Source organism: Nelumbo nucifera, chromosome 2 (assembly GCF_055504915.1).
Source record: "Nelumbo nucifera cultivar China Antique chromosome 2, China Antique-T2T, whole genome shotgun sequence".
In the NCBI taxonomy this organism is placed as follows: Eukaryota; Viridiplantae; Streptophyta; class Magnoliopsida; order Proteales; family Nelumbonaceae; genus Nelumbo; species Nelumbo nucifera.
The window spans coordinates 41,817,225-41,839,942 of NC_142650.1; the positions used below are offsets into that span (position 1 = coordinate 41,817,225).

At 36.9% G+C, this 22,718-nt stretch overlaps 1 protein-coding gene and 1 pseudogene across 4 annotated transcripts; both read left to right on the top strand.

Annotated features, from left to right (window-relative positions):
- Positions 1-2,552: 2,552 nt before the first annotated feature.
- LOC104599376 (protein-tyrosine-phosphatase MKP1-like) lies at positions 2,553-10,246 on the top strand (annotated as a pseudogene). The gene is made up of 2 exons (XR_016081887.1): positions 2,553-5,225; positions 9,675-10,246. The product of XR_016081887.1 is annotated as a protein-tyrosine-phosphatase MKP1-like (transcript).
- Positions 10,247-18,644: 8,398 nt separating this feature from the next.
- RIBA3 (monofunctional riboflavin biosynthesis protein RIBA 3) lies at positions 18,645-21,547 on the top strand. 3 transcript variants are annotated; one of them, XM_088899006.1, is made up of 7 exons: positions 18,647-18,823; positions 18,930-19,260; positions 19,380-19,601; positions 19,676-20,001; positions 20,294-20,423; positions 20,638-20,934; positions 21,061-21,547. In XM_088899006.1, the coding sequence occupies exons 1-7, from the start codon at positions 18,768-18,770 to the stop codon at positions 21,256-21,258; spliced, it is 1,560 nt and encodes a 519-aa protein (XP_088755132.1). In that variant the 5' UTR covers positions 18,647-18,767; the 3' UTR covers positions 21,259-21,547. The 3 variants fall into 3 exon arrangements, with proteins under 3 accessions (XP_019053598.1, XP_088755132.1, XP_088755133.1); XM_088899007.1 differs by having other exon boundaries at positions 18,684-18,823; positions 18,904-19,260; XM_019198053.2 differs by lacking the exon at positions 21,061-21,547 and having other exon boundaries at positions 18,645-18,823; positions 20,638-20,964.
- The last annotated feature ends 1,171 nt before the right edge of the window (positions 21,548-22,718 follow it).

Sequence of the window (22,718 nt, forward strand, 5' to 3'; positions counted from 1 at the left end):
AGGCATCAACCTATGTTATTTGTTTATTTAGTTTGAAAGCACCCCTAAAACTTCAAATAAATAGAGTTTGATTTTCAGACCTATAAAAAAACGTTTGGCTTTAGTAGAATGAATAAGAGAGAACAATGGCATACAAGGTTCTTTGTCAGCAATTGTTTGCCTTCCTTCAAATAGACAACAAAATTTACCAAATAGAGTTGTTGCTTGTGCTTTACTAGGGGTAAGAATGATATTTCCATTTTTGTTATTTTGTATATTAAATTTGTTTGAATGGATGTTAAGGTCAAAACTGTCAATTTCCACTTTCATTTTATGGAAGGTTGAGTAAATTAGCTAAAAATTGAAGGAGGTGTTTTAGTAAAATGCAAATTATAAGGTAGAATTGGCTTTAGTAAGTCCAAGAAACTATTAGGGATGTTTTAGTAAATAACCCTTTGACCAAACAAGAAGTCCAAATCTTTGTCTTTAGGGTTAGATGAACCAACCCCTGCAAAGCTTCAAAAAAGGTATGGACATGATTCATGAGTACTTTAATTTCAATAATAAAACTAGAGAAGTACACTGCAGCCCAATGCAGAATTCTGAAATTACAACCCCCATATTCTACTAATAGCCCCCTCCCCCATAAACTGCATCCTGCTCGTAGATTTGGCATCAATGCACAGTCAGGATTCACCCCCCTATACGGTGGGGTTAAAGAATTCTGAGCTGGGTTGATCAATCGTTCTCCCATAAAACTAGTTAATGACCACCCCGTAGTACATGGCAATCACATCTATTGTTTTGTTTGGGAACCACTACCACATACCATGTTGGAATTCTTGTTTAATTCAAAGGAACTTCCACCTTTTTGTTGAGGCACGAGATGACCAATAATGAATCACTCTCGATTATAGTAGGATGCTCCCTATAGTTTGTTGCTTGAATATGTGCTTCCCAAGCAGCCCATGCTTCTGCTTGGTTGATGGTACATGTGCCAAGTTTATATGCTTTAACCGCTAGCACTTGACCAGGATGGTCATGAACAATACTTGTCATATAACATTTTCCATCACCGTTACCATAGGCATCAAAATTTATTTTAATAGTGCCAAATTTTGAAGCACTCTAAAAAAATGGCATCCACACTTTGTCCATTCAACAATGACTTTATCTTTGCTCCCATTAAGAAACTCCAAAAATATATCAAGAGCCCGTTCCAAAATAATTGGAATGAGAGTTGAAACATTATTGAAAGTTTTCAAGTTCCTATTTTTCTAGACAACCCAAAGAACAAAAACTAGTTGTTCATTTACTAAAACAATGAAAGACATTAAGCCATAAATTCAAAATCTTTATGATGATTATTTTATTTGAAGTAAGTGTTACAATCTTTTTATGACAATGATGATAATAAATAATATATTTTCAAAATTTTCTACAAATTTTTATAGCCACATCCACCTTGTATTGAGAACATCTTCCATAAATAACAAGATGAGTACCGAATGTTCCACATTATTACTCAAATAGTGCTATTCACAAATCCAGAATCCGATGTATTGCTAAAATATATTCTAGGGACAAGTAGACTGTACTGAGACCAAATCAGCCCCCCACAATGTCCCACAACACATCCCCGCCGTGTATTGGGAACATCTCCTGATGATAATCTCATAAATGATGATGTCATCATCGGGAGATATTCTCAATACCAACGTTTTTGAACCACCGTTGATTCGGACGTTCGGACCGTTCAGCCAAGGAATCGTCCAGGCAACCGGTTCCATTTTACCCAAAACCCAGAATCTGGTCAAAATTGTTGAAAAAGTCAACAAACCGTTGACCTGGGTGGTTGAACCATTGACTTGTCAACCCGTTCAATGTTTTTGACCTTTTTTTATTTTTTTAATTATTTTTAATTTTGTTATCAGAATGGGCCGTCCGTTCAAACCGGACGGTAAGGCCGTTGACCCAGAAACCGGTGCCCAAAACAGTTCAATTTCTGGGTTGTTTTTTAAAACGTTGCTCAATACAGAGCGGAGATATACCGTGGGACGTTGTGGAGGACAATCTTATGGGGGCTGATTTGAACTCGATTATACTCTCCCTTAAAAATCTGAAATTACAACCACCTCCTAACCTACTAATAGCCCCTATAAATCGTATCCCATAAATTTAGCATCAATCTACGGTCACGATTCATTCCACCCCTAAAGTGGAATTAAGATTCTAGAATCTGAAAATATTTCCAATGCGTAGCTGAACACATGCCGTGAGGACAATATCCGGAGGATTTGCTCCTCTCAAATCAAAGCGCATCTCACACAGCCCCATCAACCGTGTATTAGAACAGATGCGGACTCCTCTACTTCACTGAAGAGTTTGGAGCACAGACACTTGTCAGACACACACGCAAAGTCCGTGTCTTTTAGAAAACTAAAAAGTAGCAGTAAACGTAGTAAATAGTAAGCTAACCCTACTTAATTCAACTCAACAAATTACAGGCGGTCATTGTCACAGGTCTCATAGTATGGGGGTCTTTATAATTTACCCTTTATTTTATTATCTTTCGAAGTTATTGATCTAAATTCTGAACTGAAGTCCTAAGTACGAATATTTGGAATAGTTAATGATGCCTAATATGTTAACTTCGTTCTTATGGATCTGTCTCTCTCCTTTTCTCCCCCCTCCGTGTATTCGTAAATTTTAATCAAGAATAGTTGAACTTACAAGGTTTGAGGTCTCTCTCTCTCATATTTCCTTCTTATTTAATTTGTTTTTTAGGTTAAAAGTATGGAACTATGGATGGAGCTAGCAGGTATCCGTCTTAGGTCTGATTTCTTCTTCTTCTTCCTCTGGATTTCATTTGTTTCAAACTGCAATGGCGGCAAATAGTTCATGAATCATGATCGACGAAATTAGGTTTTCGGGTTTGAATTTGGTAGGGGAGGAGGATGTTGCCGGTTCTTGGGGGTAGTGATTTCCGGTGGCCTTAAAACATTATGGAGGTCTGTGTCCCGGTCTTCTAGAAAGTTGGTTGCACATTTTGACAATGGCAAAGATTGTGCAAAACGACATCCCACTGAGAACAATGGTGGGTTCTGATGATGTCGGAGAGTGGCCTCACGGCCATCACCCCCCAACCCCAAGTGGTAGAAGAGATAACAGAAGTATCAGGATCCAAGAGGGACTCTTGGGTTGAAACTCGATTTGCCCTCGTTCCAGAATTACTAGGATCCCAAGGGACTCCTGTTAAGAAAGACAGGATTGTATTATCCAAGAGGGACTCAGGCAGAATGGTATCATCCACGTTCTCAACTGCGTTGGCTTTATTTGCCCCGAATACATTAAGTCCGACCTCGAGTACAAGACGTTGTGGTTGCAGGATAGCCCTTCGGAGGACATCACCAGCATACTCCATGATGTATTCGATTACTTTGAGGACGTGAGGGAGCAGAGAGGGAAGGTTTTAGTCCACTGTTGTCAAGGTGTTTCTCGCTCCACGTCTTTGGTGATTGCATATCTCATGTGGAGGGAAGGACAGAGCTTTGATGATGCCTTTCAGTATGTCAAGGCAGCAAGGGGAATTGCAAACCCCAATATGGGATTCGCCTGCCAGTTATTGCAGTGCCAAAAGAGGGTCCATGCTATTCCACTGAGCCCCAGTTCGGTACTGAGGATGTATAGGATGGCACCGCATTCTTCCTATGATGCTCTTCATTCCATTCCAAAAATGTTGAATGATCCTTCTTTTGCCCTGGATTCAAGAGGAACATTTCTCATACATGTGCCTTCTGCTATCTACATCTGGATTAGTAGAAGATGTGAACCCATTATGGAAAGGGATGCAAAGGGTGCGGCTTTTCAGGTTGTTCGCTATGAGAAAGCGCAAGGCCCGATAATAACCGTCGAGGAAGGTGAAGAACCATCAGACTTGTGGGATGTCTTTTCCAATCTCCCACCTTCAGTTGGCAAGTCCAGCCACAGTCTGGAAATTGAATCAGCTAAGAATATTGTCCCCAGTGAGAGAAAAGTGGACTCCTATAATGTGGATTTTGAGCTTTTCTGTAAGGCAATCACTGGGGGTGTTGTTCCTCCATTTTCGTCTTCGGGGCCTGAACAAGAAACTCACCTTCCTGCAAGAGAAAGCAATTGGAGTGGTTTAAGGCGTAAGTTTATTTCGGACAGTGTGAAAGGGTTTGTCTCAACTCCTAAGGTGTCCATGTGTAGTCGTGTAGAGTCTATTCAGATTCACTATTGATGGTAGATCAGATGGTTATGTGAACAACAAAATTCCAAATTTGTTTGCCAAGTCATTACCATTATCACCATCACAATGGCCGTCTTCATCATCATCATTGCCTCCTTATCTTTCTCCAAGTTCCACCTCTTCTGATTCTAGCACTGGTTCCAGTTCTAGTTCAGAGTCGCCTCCAGCGTCTCCTTTGACCTCTAACATCTTCATGTTCTCTTGCAGCAATGACTGCTCCCTGTACATTGTCTAACTTGTCACTCCTTTCATCAAAGAAGTCTCCCATACCTAATGGCCCAGAAGGCCCTACGCTGAATCATACTTCAAATTCTTGTTCTCAGTCAACTTTATCATCCAAAAAACTTATTCTGCCCCTTGATGGAGGGGTGGTTTGTCTCCATCTCTGAAACTGCCAACTCTATCTGATGTTACCCCATTTTCGCATAGGGTGCAAAATGCTTCCTCAACTTCTCTTGCAACTCAACAAGATAGTATTGAGGGGGAGAGTGGAGCTTGTTTTTTGGGGAAATGCAAAGAGCAAGTTTTAAAGTCCAGTGAGGTGAGTAAAATGGAAGTGGAAGACAAAACACAAGAACGCCAACTGTAATCATGTTTAAGGGAGCTTGGTGGTGATCGCCCAAACAGTGTGGAAGGAGCATTGGGGAAAAACTATCCATTTTAAGAAAATTGGGATTTGCCCATCCTCTCCTGTGCAGCCTACTGTATGGCGGTGCCTGATTTAGAAAAAAATTGCAACATTTGGTGCTGGCAATCTGGATCCAGAAGCTGCTTTTCTTTTCTTAGTTGAAAGTATAGGTATAGGCAAGCATGATGTTAGGATTCTATATTTGTGGATAGGAAAATCTTTTCAACATGGTAGTATGCAGCTTCAGCTAGATGACCACAGAGACATAGGTGATATAGAAACTGGAATCAAGTTGGTTATTGCATTCTTACTAAAATGTGACTGTCAAAGGATATCTCCATTAAGGTATGGATAATGAATTATCCTTTTGTCAAATTATAAGTTTTGGCTCCTTCTTCCCAAATGTTTTAGTTTTAGATGAAGCTATTGCGGTGGTCTGCTTATTACTGGCTGAAAATTGAATGGTACCTTGTTATTATCTTATGCCTGGATGCTCTCATTTCTTGTTTCCATTGTAGATTACTTATCTGCTTCCGCTTGCTGTTGATTACAGGGACTATAGATTTCAATTTTTGTCTTGCTAACTTATAGCACCTGTGTTTCCCAAATGCAGTCAAAATGATTCGTTGTTGTCAAATGTGCTTGTTCTCTTTGATGTTATTATAATTAGTAGGGAGAGGGCCATGAGGGGGGGGGGAGTTTAGTTGGGGGCCAATTAAATTAGTAAGTTAAGATAGAGAGGGAACTGATAAAAAAAATGTTAAGATAGAGAAGGAGAGAGGAAATTAGTAGTATTATAACTAACTGTCTTCTCAAATTTTGCATTTAATTGTATTTATGGGTAATTGTCTCCCAAGGTTTTGGAATAATGTTGACTCTATAATAAATATCATGTTAGTTCTAATCTATATATATCTTGTACCGTCTTCAATATCTTTGGATTTGGTGTTCCTCCTGCCATCATCTATATATAGTGGAAAGTATAAATTACAATGATTTTGTTTGAGAGTTAATTGAAGTGACATGTGATCCCTGTCTCTCATGTACCTTGCATGCGGGGCCAAAATGTGACTAAGGGCAGCCCAGTGGATGAGGCCCCCACCAAAGCGGGGTCTGGGGAGGGGCAGATGTACGCAGCCTTACCCCTGCACATACAGAGAGACTTTCCAAGATTTGAACCCTGGTTACTCAGGTCGCAATGTGGGGCCAAAATGTGACTGAAATTCATAATTCTATTCCAAATCATAGAGAAGATTGAATGGAACGGAATCATGAATCTTATGTCAAATTATTAGATTGTTGATTCCATGCGGAGTTCAGCTTATATGATTCACAATAAACAATTGCTACCCCATTTCCATCCACATCCATCATATAAGTAACTGTTACTACTAATTTTGCCATTTGCACACTATTAAGGAGAGATGATATAAGAAAGTTCAGAGGTCAATAAGGCCAAGCATAGTGGTTCTTTTACATTTAACCTGTAAATTAATGGAGAATAAACTCAAGACTGTCTTTAAAAAGGATTTAAACAAACTCAAAAGTATTCTACATAATCCTTAATTCAATTGCATATATTGGATAAGTTGTAAGTTTTGAATCAACCAGAGGATTCACTTATAAAAAAAAAAAAATCAATCAGAGTATTCAAACAGTAATTGATGGATTTTGTCAAAAAAGGATTCAATTATAAGATTCCTGATGGTGCTTCTGGAGTATATGCAAGTCAGGTATCCACCTTAAAGAATTGACACAGCATCAGGCTCAGGCCCTTGGGCTGGGCCCATTCAATTGTAACAGACTCAACCTAAGCTTCGAAAATTGCAGCCCTATTGCATTCTCTTATGCTCTGGTTATGAGCATAATGATGTGGATGTGTAGTTCTTTACATGGTAGGATGAAATGAGGCAATGAGAGTGCACTTTGGCTTTGTTTGGTATAATCCTTTACCTTAACAGTGAAGTAGATAGAATACATACAACCCTAAATCTTTTTCTCCACCTTCCTTAAACCCTTTCTAATTCAATTTCTTCAGTTGTGTATCAGCACCCAAGAAAAAAAAATCTTATTACATGTTTCTTAGGCTCAATTTGTTTGAAATGAAATTTCAGTTGCACTAGTGCAAACACATGGGAATGCAAATAAATACTGCAAATTATTGTTCTCTTTTGCTTCGCTTTTTACTTTTCTTTGCTTCAGGTTATTACTGCAACTGTATTGCAAACAAACAAGACAAAATAAAAATCTAAAACAAAAACAAACCAAAATTTGATTTCCAGTCAACTCATAGACTTCCATACTCATGCACTGGTGCAAATGATTGGACTGCAAAAAAACTGGGTCTTATGGAAAAATTTCCTCGCATAAATAAATATCTAACTTTGGGATATTTGCACTAGATATTAGTGTCAAGTCCTGTTTCCCACACCTTCTACTTAGCAGTGTTTTAAAAGGTGTGGGAGGGTACGCCTGGAGGTGCCTCCAGGTGAGGCGCCCCCAAAATGCCCTGAGGTGTATTGCCTCATATGTTTTTTTCATGAGGCGTGCTAGAGGTGTATGCCTCATGCACACCTCATGTAAAAAGACAGAAAAAAAGAATAAAAAAGTAAAGGAAGGGAAAGGAAAAGAAAAAGAAGGGGAAGAAAAAGAAAGAAAGAGAAGAAAAAAAGAGAAAAAGAAAGAAAAGAAATAAAGAAAAATGAGATTTTTTTCCTCCTTCCTCCTCATCCCCCCTCCTCTTAAGGAGGCTTACGCCTCTTATGTTTTGAACTACGCCTAATGCCTCTAGGTAGTGGAATGCCTCATGTCACGCTCATGCCTCTGCGTTTTAAAACATTGCTATTTAGTTTTCTTACCTTCAACCTTCAAATGTTTGACCTCATGCTATGGTTAATGTCATCATGCATAATTTTTTGTTTATTTTTTCAAATAGGAAATCTAATCCCATATCCAGTAAAATGAGGGAAGAGGAGGAGCTTCAAATATATAAAATTAATAAGATATTTTACTGATAAAAAATGGAAAAATAAGAGCTATGCATATTAGTGTCAATGTAAAATTCGGTGGTCAAATTTGATGTGTAAACTGAAAGAGAGAGAGATATATCGAACATATGCACAGGTTTGTTAATGTGTTGGGGAACATTACTAGTATGCTTGATTTTAGAACCTATAGAAATGGAAACGTTTTATGGATCACATTAGGAAATGTTTTGATTTCTAAAACATTTATACGATAATAGATGTGTTAGAATAAATTTTATGGTTAGTAATTGAAGATTTTATTTGTATGTTATTCTTAGAAATAATTTTAGTGGATTCATTTACTGACCAGACCTCTGTTTCTGCATCCCACCCATTTGGATGCATCCTTTCTTGTTTGTGATGATTGATGCCATATATTCAAGGATTAAAGCATTGACACGATATGCCTGATACAAGATGTATTGTATTGGTTTCGAAGGCCACTGATATGTAAAATCAAGGGAGTTGGGTGGTATTAATAGTTTGAGCTGTTAATATCCATTTTAACAAATGTATTTTCAAATAACAAATTGAAAAAAAAAGTATTGAGCAATCAACATGCATGACACTCAATTTTTTTGGTGTTGTGTGTGTTGATATTTTGAACCTTGCATAGAGTTTGGTTCTCCTTGGAAGACCTCCACAATCGCTTATCAAGGAAAGACAATTTTTTTGTCTCATTTTTACCAATCCTTAATACACTATTCTATTTCTTGTTCACATGTTTCCTAATTTATCAACTGTTATTTAGTAGTGTTGCTTCCCATAGAAAGTCTCTCATGATAACATAGACTGCTGTTTTGAAAACTAAGGAAAAATAAACTAGCAGATAGGGAAAAGTATTTTATTGGTCTGTTGCTTGATGTTATTTTGTAGAATCTAGGGCAGAAGAGTGAAAACATAAATTTGAGTCTTTTAGTGGTCACTCCATGTAATAAGTCCTGGGAGGTTAGGTCTGTATCCAGTACATTCCTGCCAAGATCCTGAATAGCGAGGTATGTCACTGGGTAATTGCCCTTAAAGGAAAAAGTGGTATTGAGTCCATTGACTAGAGTGATCATCTAACCCCTAATACCGTCTATTAAAACACATAGTCTATCTATTTGAGGCTTTAGGGCAATAGAATACAAACTCATAACTTATTTCTTCTCTACATCCTTGTTTAGTGACTCGAATTTCATGTTGCAGTTTGAAATATAATTTGTGGAAATCTGTTTATTTTATTCATGAAAGAAAATTTGAGGGTTTCATGTTTCTGTTAGTCTGCTTTCCTTTTAAGATTTAGGTTAACCATCAATTTAGGGGATGTTTTGTATTCTGTTTGTTGTACCATTTCCGCATACTTCTATATGGCAACCATTGACAAACATGTTCACAATTTTACAAGTTTATGATCGTCTTGTAGATGTGGAGGCAGTCTTGTTGGTATGATGAGGCAATAAGTAGTTATTTTTCCCTCCCTAGTCGATGTAATGACTTGTTGATCAATAGGTTCTGATTAGTTGCCCAGAGAAAAGATGTTCTAAATTTATAATATTTGATGCAATGTCATATGTAAGTTCATCATCATCATCATCATCTAAGCCTTATCCCAACTATATGGAGTTGACTACATGAATCATGTTTCGTCATTCTGTTCTGTTTAGTCGCATATAAGTTAATATAGACTGTAAATATGCAGTAAAAGAAAAATTAAGAATGGAGTGGAAACCCCCAGAAGATAACAAAGTAAAACTGAACTTTGATGGGAGTTCTTATGGTAATCCAGGTTTATCAGGAATAAGAGTAATCAGAAGTTCTGAGAGTAGAATATTGGCTCTATTTTCAGGGCCAATTGGCATGGGTAACTCCCTAAAAGCTGAATTATTGGCACTGCTGCAAGGTCTTTGGTTGGCAAAACAACTGGTTATAGACAGGTGGAGGTAGAAGGGGACTCAAAGGTCGTTATCTCATGGGCAAATTGCAGCAGAAATATCCCTTGGATTCTCAAACATGTTTTAAGAGAAGTGGAAAGGATTGCAGAGGATATAAATACAGAATTCAAGTAGGTAAGGAGGACTGCAAATGGGCTAGCTGACTCTCTTGCCAAACAAGGGGTATTGAGGCAAGAACTGTTTTGGCCTTCTACGTAACTTTGATTTTGATAATTGGGGGTGACTCTCTTGTCATCAAGCTGTAGTAATCTTATTTATTTTCCAATTTAATAAAATTAATCCTCTTGTTGATAAAAGAAAATGCAGTAAAAGAATGATATGGAACATTAGTGTAAGGCTGGTTAGGCTGAGATAGGGAGCCGATCTTTGTTTCCCAAAGAAAGAGTAAGAAAGGATTTAAGTGCATATTTAATATATTAACATCTGCAATGAGCATTCAAGATATTTTAAATATCATATATGCACCCGTAAGAAGTGATTTGTTGCAAGTTGAAGGGTCTAGAAGGGTTAGGGGTAGACCAAAATGACATGGGTAGAAGTCATAAGAAATGATTTAAGTGCCAATAATTTAAGCCTTTGAACTTAAGTTTTGACTTTGATGATGAAGAAAAATAAACACAGAATAAAGTTTTCAACTAATATTGTGGTTGATTAGGATATGAAGCAGAAAAGAACAGGAAAAAGAAAAGGGTAATCCTCCCTTGAAGTTTCTGACAATTATAAAAACCTCCCCTATAGTTTTATTTTAGCAAAAGCCTCTAAATTTTTAAAGAATTGAACAAAAACCTCCCTTCTGTTAATAACCCAAACAGAAAACGTTTATACTTACAAAATTACCCCTGAGGCGTCATTTAAAGATTTTGTAAAGTAGCATGGCGCAGACACGTATTCAGCCTCCTCGGTGTTATTTGGTCCATTTCCTTCCGGTGAGCTTCTCGGCGAAGAAAAACTGATTTTTCCCATGAAGCATCCATTATCTAACTATTTGTCGTTATGCTTGTTGAATTTTTAGCTTATGGAGTATTTCTTTTTCGTTAATGCAAATGGGACGTGTCGATGTTGCAAATAATAAAGGGATCAATCTCTATACTCTCTGACGCTGGTCTAATGGCCATGTTCTGGTTAGGTGAGTTCAGTCAACGACAATGAATGTGTATGTACTTTTGTATAGACAGTTATATTACAGTGTTAGAGTCAGCCTGAGCGTTAGCCGGATACGAATGACCGGCGTTAATAACTTATTAACGGTCCCCTGTGCTCAAACTTTGGTTTCTCAACCATTTGAAAATGGCAAATTAAGAGGTGTGTCAACCATTTGAAAATGGTTTCTCAACCATCCAAGCCCAAGCTACGACTTCCTTGGGCTTGGATGGCAATAGCCTAAGACATTTCTGGTAAATTAAGAGGTGTGTCAATTGTCCCAGGTCCATTGACCGATATGTGGGACCAATGATCACGTTTCTTGTGGTCCTCCTGGTCTTGTGTGGTCGGCTCCATGACTGAAAATGCACCGATTCAATTGTCGGAAGGTCTCCATGACTGAAAGTGCACCGGTTTAGGTATGGTGCCCCGGCATGTGGTAACTTGGTTGCAGCGTTCGTTATGGTCATGCGTTTTCTAACAGGCTCAACAGTAATGGTTGCGGCTTCCATTGCTATTGGCTTACGAGGCCATCTCCACATCGCAATTTTACATGTCGAGCTCCCTCAAGGGATCGTCCCTTTTGTCTTCGCCAAAGAGTATGACGTTCCTCTGGCAATAAAGAGCTAAGTTTAGATTTGATGTGTTGTTAATTTATCGTGTTGATGTTGTTCAACGTTTAAATCTTAGGGTGATGTTTAGAATGTTAATAGCATTGTCGATCACATTGGTTTATTACTGTGTTCACTGTTCAGAGATAGATGTTTTAACGTTACTCGAAGAAAAGAAAGAAGGCACAAAGGATTTGGGTGTGTGATACAAACAAGCGTCAATTTTCCCCGGATTTGGGTGTGATAAGGGCAATTTCGTAAATGTGGATGAATAATTTTGTAAATGGTGATGTTTTCCGTCTGGTTTATTGATGGAAGGAGATTTTTGTCTAATTATTTAAAAATCTAAGGGAGGTTTTTGTTAAAATGAAACTATAGGGGAGGCTTTTATGATTATTAGAAACTTTAGGGGGAGGTTTTTGTATTTTATCCAAAAGAAAAGAAAAGAAAAGAGGAGGTATAAGAGGCTGGCTTGCTGATTGAAATCTTAAATAAAGAAATCCAAATAAAGAGGAATTTATTAGTCTTTATTTTGGAAAATAATGGAATTAATTGTTTTACTGGTCGAAAAATGTGTCTTTATTTTCACTATCTTTTTGAAAGATAACGTAAGGAAATTTATTGATAGAAGAAAACATGGTACAATAAGGTCCCTGGTGTAAACTCTGGAGAAAAAAACAGTTTACAACTCCCACAAGGACTGAGAGATAAGCAACAGAGGAAGGTTTTGATGCTTAAACTTTTAACAACAGAGACCCAGGACAACAGCTTACCGACAACAATTCTAATTAACTCATTTACACTTTTCTTTTTATTTAGGGATGGCAGTTTCTCCCATAAAACCAGGGCCCCACTTTGCCCCGCCTCAAACGGGGCGGGTTTTCCTTGACCATAAACGGGGATGAGGAAAATATTTTTTCCCTAAACCGGGGACGGGACAGGATGGGTTTTGCATATAATTTTTCGAACCCGAAAGTAAATTAGTAAAATATCCTTATGTTTAATATCGATTTTTAAAATATCTCTAAGTTTTCCTTAAATTCTTAAAATCCTAGGATCCCATAATTCCATTTTTAAAGTACGCTAAAATATCCTAATTCTATTCCTAAAATACCTCTAAATTCCCATAGTCCTATTTGTAAATTGTCTACAAAATAGATAATTGTCTTGGAGCGAGAAAAATTTGGGAATTTCCTGTCCTCAATAGGGAGTGAAGATTTCACAATCAAGGACGGGGCAGAGTATCTTGACTACAGGGTAAGGACGGAGAGGGTGCCCCATCCCATTGTCATTCCTACTTTTATTACAAAAGACAAGGTTATTCCTTTCGGCCCAAATAGTTGCTATAATAGCTGTAGGAAGACTTCCACACAAGATTTCCATTTTAATTGATCGAGGCATTACCAACCTAGGCCAGCTGCCTCAGTGCCTTGAGAAAACCCTCCCAAATTTTAACCAAGATCGAACATGAATACTCAGGTGGTCAACTGATTCCAATACCTGTCCACAGAGGCCACAATTCAGGTCTGAAAGATGCATACATCGTCTGGCTAGATTATCGGTATCCTTGTTCAACACTTGTCCAGCACCAGAACCAACCCAGAAAATTATATTTAGAAGGGCTGATTGGATTCAAAACCTGTTTAAATGGGAAAGGGACATCATTGTTACCACTAATCTTCACAGCCAGAGATTTGACAGAAAGTTCCATCCCCACTCCATTTCCACTTCCACTCATCCTCTTGATTGACATTCACAGCCTAATCCTTAAGGAGCTGCAGCAACTCAAGCATATCCTCCAGCTCTCAATCATGAAAATTTCTTCTAAACTGTGGTCTCCAGGTAGTAGTGATGTTTTCTACCAGCTGTACCTGGCTGGTTGAACCGTTTAAACTGTCATCCATAGTTTTCAACATGTTTAAGCAATTTTGGGCGACACTAGGGCGCCTAATCGTGTAGTCGCCTAGGTGATAAAAAAATTTGTAATATAAAAAACTAACTTTTGAATAGTTTCTTAATTTTATATACCATTTACCATGTATATTAATTGAAAAAATAGCAATTCTCATTAGTGAGAACATTAACTTTTCTCTAAAAATGTGTCAAATCATCACATCTAAAATATAAAAATTTTTTACATATATTAATTTCATTATTTTCAAAAAATAATGCTACTATAATAAGTATTTAACAAAGCAATTTCATACAATGATTTAAAAGGCAAACCTAGGCACACAAGCGAAGTGCATTTTGGGGTATGCACCTCGCCCAGGTCTTGGTCCAAGGGGCGTCCCAGGCCGTGCTTCCCTCCCCTGGGATAATTTGGGGGATCGGTTCAGCACAACCCACGTCTTGAGCCCGCATGGGCCTATGGCGTGCCGTAACGTGGGTCTGACAGGTCCATGGGCTGAGCCTTGGGGTAGGCCAGGCCGCAGACCGAGCTAAGCTATAAGAGGTCAATTTTTTAAACAATTGAAAAAGATGTTTAAATTTTTATTTCATATGATTTTTTATGTATACAATTGTTTTTATATACAATTAGACCTATTCATGGGTCGGGTATATAAAAATTTCAGGCACGTGGGCTCGAGCCTGACCCGATACTATTACATATATAAAAAAGTACTTATGTTATATATAATAAATATTATATATATATATACTTCTTAAATATTAGTAAATATCAATTTACTATTAGGAAGTATAAATTAGTTTATTAATCTATTAAATTATTACTAAATTAATATAAAAATAGTTTATAAAAGTATATTGAAAATAAGATATTTTGTGTATAGATCGGGCTTCGGGTTCGGGTTCGCGCTTCGGGCTTTATATGAGGGCTGGGTTTGGGCTCAAGATCTAGGCCCGATAGTTGGGTCGGGCTTGGGCTCGGGCTTGCACAATTTTTGTTGATAAAGAGGTCTGTGTTAATCATAAAACTATGATTTTTTATAAATTAAATTTTTTATTTAATTCTAGTATAGTATAAAAAAATATATAACATTTCTATATATATACTAATATAAATTTTGTTATTTAAGTATTATATAATAATATTTACCATATATGCATATAACTTCCAAGTTGAGATTCTTAGGGGTTGTTTAGCTTGGGCCCCATCCGCTAAAGCTATCATTGGACTCCAAAAGTTTGATACCCAATTAGACTTTGAATTTGATTATCCCTGATAATGTGTGGGCATGGTGCATATCTCAGATAGAGTTAACTCAAAAGAAAATACTTGCTTGAGCATGCAAATTTATAGATCTAATCTGTTTAGGTTAAAGTTATAAACGATTTATTACTTTTTATTATTAATTGTTAAGATATTGTTAGCTATTAAAATATTGTAATTATTAAATTACTATATTTATTTAAAATGCATTAATTTCTCGAAATTATCATATTTTTAGAAATATTGCTAATTTTTTGTATAAAACTAATTAAATGTTATTTTTCTGGTAATTAAATGTAATTTTCTACTATTTATAGTTTAAATTATAATTATTGTTAATTATAATTATTGTTAATTATAATTTAAAAATAATTATTTTTAATTATATTACTATTAATAATTAAAATACATTATTTTTTTTTATTATTATTATTATTCAGTATTTTTTGCAATAAAATACAAATAATTTAAATTTTTAATTATTTTTAGTATTTTAATTAAGATTTAGGATTTTAAAAATTTTAATTAATTTTGGTGCTTTTTCATTTTTATTCGGTAATTTTTGCATATTTGTATTTTTCAATAATTTTCAGTATTTTCAACATTTATTTTTGCGTATTAGTCATGGGACCGAATCTGCTCCTCACACCTGGTGCCTCACATGCACATCCTACCATGCATTGGGAACATCTCCCGTACTTATTAGTTATTATTCACAAGAGATGCCCCCAATGCCCGGCGATGTGCTTGTGAGGCGCCCATTTGTGAGGAGCAGATCCCGCTTCATTAGTCACTACAAAATTAATTTGCATTTGCTTTCAATAAAAATAAATTAAATAACTAAATAAATACCATAGTTAATAAAAAAATACAACTAATTTTCAATAATTTCTCGCTTAGGTTTTTTTATATATTTTTGGTATTTTTTAATAATAAAATACTATTAATTTTACTTTTTAATTATTTTTAGTAAATACCCTTATTAATATAAAATATTGTTAATTTTCAAAATTTTTAATTATTTTTAGTATTTCAATATTTTTTTTGTTTTTCAGAATTTTCTAGATTTTTAAAATTGTTGGTAATTTTTCATTATTATTTAGTAATTTTTGCATATGAGTAATTTTTACAATAAAATACTGTTAATAAAACAAGTTTTGCATTTTAAATTTTCATTAATTTTTATCATTTTTAATGAGTTCATTATGCACAATAAAGGTCTCAACTCATAAAAAAATATTAATTAATTAAAAATGCATTAATACAAAGTTATTTAATAATATTATTAAAATTATCAATTAATATTTTTATATTTAAATTTCTTATTTATAATTAATTATTGGTATTTTTTCATTATTATTCAGTAATTTTTGCAATAAAATATTGTTAATAAAATGGGTTCTACATTTGAAATTTTCATTATTTTTTTAACATTTTGAATGAGTTCATTATGCACAATAAAAGTCTCAACTCATAAGTTATCTAATAATATTATTAAAACCATCAATTAATATTTTTATATTTAAATTTCTTATTTTTATTAGCGCTTATTAAGTTTACTTTTTAAGTGAAATTAAAACACATTTTTAATATTTATTTTTAGTGAAAGTTTAGTGGATTTTTAAATTAATAATTTTTTGATTGTTTACCTCAACCTTTCTATATTATTACTAATCTCTCTCTCTCTCTTAAATGTCTTTTTTAAATGTAATAATAATATGAATTAAAATAAGAGGCCTTGAAAAATACAAAGGTCTCTCTCTAATAGTGTGCAACTTTATTAATCTAATCAAGAGAAGCAATGATTACTATTTTATATTTTTAAAACAAAAGAAAATAAGAAAAATGTAAAAAATGGAGAAAATAGATAAATAGCTTCTCTCAAAGAAGAAACATATTGACATCGACCATCCAATTATATATAGTTTTGTTCAAAATTTTCCCTAGTAAATGCACTCTTGTTGTTTTTGACATTGCTATCAAAACCGGACCGAACCGGACGGTCGGATTGGAAAAACCAGGAACTGGTCACTTGACCGGTTCCGTTTTCCTCCAAAACTGCTTTTTCCCTCAAAACCGTTGATTTTGGTCAGCAAATCGCTGAACTGGCCGATTAACCATTCGAACCGTTTTGATCGTTTTCCGATTTTTTATTTTTTTTGTCAGAACGGGCCAGCCGTTCAGGTCGAATGGTCGGACCGTTCAAACCAGTAACCGGACCCCTGACAGATTCGGTCACCGGTTCGTTTTTAAAAACCATGGTTTCTGATGAAGAATCTGGAAAGTAATGCAATGTCGAAGAAATAGCCTATGTGGCAATACACGAAAGCAATTGGCAACTGGCAAGAGAAAGATGTATATATGATACGACTACGTGAGTCCCAGTTCACCAAAATAATCAGCAGCCAGTCAACATAAAAAAAAAGATATTTAAGTGGAACCCAGAGGAAGAACTCATTAGCTTCGACATGTGTTTCGTCGAAGAATGACATTTATGGAAGTAGCATAGCTTGTTTATTTGCTCGCTTTTTATTTTTATTTTTTACTTTTTCTTTGAACTGGTTCAGAGGTTTAGGTTTAAGGCCGGTTTACCCCCTAAACTAGGCTAAACCTCGAAACACCCCTTATAGGGGTATATTGGAAATCCCTTGATACAATACGCATTGGCCGACACTGTGATATTTTGATCCTTGGGTATATCAGCTTATTAGTCTAGTTAAAGTTATCAATCACTATGAACTATGAAGAATGATCATGTGTACCGGCATAGTTTGACCTTGGATAGTGTGTCACATTGATTAGCAATCCATTATTAGTGGTGTTTATGGGCTTTTCTGGTTTGATTTCAGGTTATTTGGCCAATGGAATTGACTTGATTAAGTTGGGAAGTTAATTGAAACAAATTGACCAAAGATCAAAACTAGTCAATTCAAGTTGTATTAGTTTAGGTTGGTTGGTTTAAAAAATTAAATTTAGATGTTAAAGTTAAATTTAAAGAATTGTAATAATGTTATTAAAAAGATAATTTTAAAATAAAAAATTACAATATAAAATATTTTAAAATAAAAAATATGAGATTTTTTCCACTTTTTTATATTAAAAATATAAAAATATAAATTTGATATATTATATATATATAATTGAATCAGCTCAGTTTTAATTGGTTTACATGAAACTTAAACCAAAACCGGTTGAAATAATTAGAAAGCCAATAAACTCCAATTCGGATCGAATCGGGTCAGGTTAGTAAGTTTGATCGGTTTCATCAGGCTGATGAACAACCCTATCCATTACACAACGTGGCGAGGAAAAGATATCGGGTGGCATAGTTAATCTATCCTTTTCTTTTTTGATTGATGCTTAGTTCACCTATTCTTCTATATATTTATTTCTCTATCTAACATGACTGAGACATGTTAACCTTCTTTGGATAAGCTTTTGCCTTTGAACTTGGTAAATAAAAATGTGACAAAAAACTGTTTTTAAAGCCTTTATCAATTGTTTCTTTTAAAAAACACAAATCCTAAAGTTTGTTTAATTGCCAAACTTAAAAAATAAATGATAATTGGACTGTTAGGAAACTAATTGGCCCGTCCTGATTTTCTCTGCTGCGACCACACGACTCCCTTGAACTGCAGCAGTTGAAATAAATTCACAAGATGACAAGAACATGATCGAAGTGGTTTGTCCCTGTTTCATATGGTGGTTGGGCACACTTCAAAAAGAACCACGCGTAATGACAAAATCAAGAGTTAGGAGAATAAATGAAGTTCGAAATCATAAAACGAGAAGTAAATTCTTGCCTTCCCTTTAAACTCCGGCTGTTGTGTGTGGTCATGACGTTCCGCACGTATATTCCTTTTGGATAATGTCGTAGACAGTCCAGACGATAGAAATACAAACAAGGCTAGGACTTTCTTTCTGTCGCTCGAATGACACAAACACAATTCTCAAAGTTAATAAGGAACTGTGAAAGAAATCTGAATTGAAGCATCGGTTCCATGGATTGCCTTTGGGTTCAGCACCTACTGTATCCTCAAATTTTCTTAAGTTCTAGGTAAAATCCTCTTTACTGCTTTTCACATGTTCGATTTATATCACGACTTCATAGAATATAACTCCCATGTCTTGATTCAGCTCCTGAAATGATACTTTTGCTTCAGATTTCATCGCTCCTTTCGCACTTCTCTGTATCCGGGCCTCAGGTTGAGCAGGACTACTGGTTTTTTCAGCTCCGGTGGTTGCTGTCAAGTTGGTGCGACTAGAATTGGAGGTGGGGAATTGTTTGGTGATGGTTCTCCGCTGGAAAATGAAAATGGGGCTCTATTTGGTGCTGTCGACGAGTCCTCTATGGCAACTTTTGGGACTGTAAATGCGGAAATCACTCCAGAAACTGTTGATTTCTTTGTCAGCGATGCCGAGGGCGACCCTGACCGCCCATCAGAGGGCTTCTCTGCTATCGACAAAGCACTCGATGCTTTACGTCAAGGAAAGGTCCATACCCTTCGTCTACATAGATAAGTGGTTATTTGAAGAAAATAACGCTGGACAGGAAGCTTTTCTCAATCCAATATTGACTAGTATCTTCTTTTTTTTTTTCCATCAAAATCTAGTTTGTTATTGCCGTAGATGATGAAAATGGGGACGTTGAAGGGAACCTCATCATGGCAGCATCTCTTGCAAGCACTCAGGCTATGGCGTTTATGGTTAAGCATGGGTCAGGAATTGTATCCGTAGGTATGAAAGAAGATGATCTTGAGAGGCTGAAGCTTCCACTGATGTCACCAGAAAGCAGAGATGAAGACTCATCTGCCCCATCTTTTACAGTCACTGTGGTATACAATTGTATTTGTATTTTCTTGTTTTCCAGAGTGAAAAACGATTCAGTAACTCCTGTTTGCTCCATCAGGATGCCAAAGCTGGTGTGACTACTGGAGTTTCAGCGTCCGACCGAGCAAAGACCGTTCTTGCTCTTTCATCTCCTGATTCCAATCCAGAAGATTTCACAAGGCCAGGCCATGTGTTTCCCCTCAAGTACAGAACTGGTGGAGTTCTGAGAAGGGTTGGCCATACCGAGGCTTCTGTAGATTTGGTTACATTGGCTGGCTTACGGCCGGTCTCTGTTATTTCAGCTATCATTAACGCAGACGATGGTTCAATGGCATCATTGCCCTATTTAAGAAAGTTGGCCACGGAACATGGATTACCAATAGTCTTAATCACTGATTTGATCCGGTGAGCTTTTTCATTTGGATTGAATCCTGCAACTTCTATTATTCAACTTCGGATCAAGAAACTTCGCATTGCTCCCTGTAGAGAAGACACAACTGTAAACAAAACTACTTTCAACTATGCCATCCCAATAAGCACTCCAACTGCTGATCTCCACTTTGAAGTTTAATCCTATAAAGCTCAGAACCTCCACATCTTGTTTAATTTCCTTCTTCCTCCAAGTCAATATTAAGCTTTTCCAATGCGAAGTGACCAACTCATTAGCAACACCAACAGCTCTGCCATATGATTGCAGGTACAGAAGAAAGAGGGAAAAGCTGGTGGAGAGAAGTGCAGTTTCACGTTTGCCAACCAAATGGGGCCCTTTTCAAGCTTACTGTTACCGTTCAAAGTTAGATGGAACAGAGCACATCGCAATTGTAAAGGTATAATTTCCCCATTAAAGCTGTATATTTGGTATCACAAGTAATTATAGCTTTTAATTTTCTTAAAATTGTACAATTGCCCATTGTAGCATCAAAGATTCAAATTCAGGTTGCTGGCTTCCTGCTCATGCCTTTGTCATTGTATTTTTTTCTAAACCAGATAAATGGTGATCCTGCAAGTTAATCTTTTTCAAATCTCTTCCAAACTCAACAGGGAAGCATTGGAGACGGGCAAGATGTCCTTGTAAGAGTTCACTCAGAGTGTTTGACTGGGGATATATTTGGTTCTGCCCGGTGTGATTGTGGCAACCAGTTGGCTTTGGCAATGGAGTTGATCGAGAAGGCGGGTAGAGGAGTGGTGGTCTACCTCCGTGGCCACGAGGGAAGAGGAATTGGTTTAGGTCACAAACTTCAGGCTTACAATTTGCAGGATCAAGGGCATGACACAGTCGAAGCTAATCTGAAATTGGGGTTGGCCATTGATGCCCGAGAGTATGGAATTGGGGCCCAGGTTAGTCTGATTTAGATGATAATCACACCTTTTTTTTTCCTTTATCTGACCTGAATTTAGTTCAACAAACAAGCTCTAGTCCCAGTTGAATGACAATTTCCAAGCTCTCTTTCTTGTGGCTGCTAGATTTTAAGGGACATGGGAGTGCGGACCATGCGCTTGATGACGAACAATCCAGCCAAGTTCACTGGTCTAAAGGGCTATGGTTTGGCTGTTGTTGGACGGGTTCCTGTCTTGTCACCCATTACAGAAGAAAATAAGAGGTACTTGGAAACTAAACGTATCAGAATGGGGCATGTATATGGATCTGATCTGCCTGGATAACTATCCGACTCGTCCAACCCATTGTAGTAACATTGAAAACCAACAGGAACAGGCTTATCGGTGCTTGATCATTGTACATTTGATGAGGCAGCTGATTCATTATGTATCATATAGAGTTCAACCTTTTAATTCAAATACTTCTTTTTTTTTGTTCTTTTTCTTTTTTTATTTACTCCCAATCGTCCATTCCAGGCAATTGTATATGTATATGCTCTTGTGTTTCCACAATACAATGTATTATGTAGTGCTCATCCCTATTATATGTGATAAGGGGTAAATTGGTCCTCCACTGACAATGATACATGGCATCGCAGAATAGTTAGGTGATACCTCGGTACCAGGTAAGTACATCACTTTATACACTTCACAATTGTATTAGCGACCTTGGCACCACCCCGGTAGGCCGAACTACGAACAACTAGGCAGGACTTACTTCCACCGAACTACCCTGGCCCCGGTTAGCGACCTACCTGATGTGCCGAGCGACTTCCCCCTTAAGTGGCCAATCGCCTTTGAATTCCCTAGGATCACGATGCCACATTGGAAAAGCTGGTTATCACTCCACCCGTTTTGGACGAGATTGGATAGACACTACTTGCTTACACGAAGTCTACCTCCAGGCCTGGAACCACCTCTGAATCGGACAGGCCAGAGATCTCAAATGCGTTTTGTGAGGCTCAGGGCAACTCGCCTATATAAGGGCCTCAATTCCAACCTCATGAAGTACGCGCAATTTAACACTCAAACTCGCTCTCTCTCTCTCTCTCTCTCTCTTGCTTTATAGCTCTCAAAAACTCCAACTCGTTGACTTAAGCATCGGAGTGCCCACACCAAGTAAAAGTAGCCTGGGTACTCTGATCTTTTCTCTTTCTTTGCAGCTCGAGCAAGCGACCTACATAGTCCAGCGTCTGAGTTTTCCTCCGATAGGGAGCTACCTGATCGTGTACCATCAATTGACACCTCCTGTGGGAAACGTTATACAAAAAATCATACTCTCACACCTCTCTTTCAAGTATATCTTCAATGGCATCATCCAACAACACTTTCATCAACAACCCTAACAATAACAACTCAGTTACAGGGGGGCATGACCAACCCGTAGTGCACCCTGAGATCCCCTCCATGACTATTGGGCAGTTTATCTTGCCCCTGACCTTACCAGGTGTCCCCATCATGCAAGATCCCAACTTTCCTCTACCCAACATGAATGCACCTTTCCTCCAGTCGAGCTCTCAGCGGTTCCTATCGGTATCGATGCTCGCTAGTTCAATGAATTGATGCAGTATGTCTGTGGGATAAACCTGCATATGAGGACATGGGAAAGATGCTTTGGCGCCATGGTAGGGATAAAACAACAACAACAGTAGTAGCAACACCAGGGAGGTCAGGTCGTTGGGTAGAACGTCAGCCACAACCAGAACGCCGACCAAAATCAGAACCAACAGCTTGACAACCAGATT

What these genes read in the sequence shown, in the direction of transcription:
- RIBA3 (XM_088899006.1), top strand. Translation starts at nt 18,768, where the DNA reads ATGGATTGCCTTTGGGTTCAGCACCTACTGTATCCTCAAATTTTCTTA. An exon ending in ATGCTTTACGTCAAGGAAAG is followed by an intron (nt 19,261 to 19,379) that starts GTCCATACCCTT and finishes ATCAAAATCTAG; the next exon opens with TTTGTTATTGCCGTAGATGA. An exon ending in TTAATCACTGATTTGATCCG is followed by an intron (nt 20,002 to 20,293) that starts GTGAGCTTTTTC and finishes ATATGATTGCAG; the next exon opens with GTACAGAAGAAAGAGGGAAA.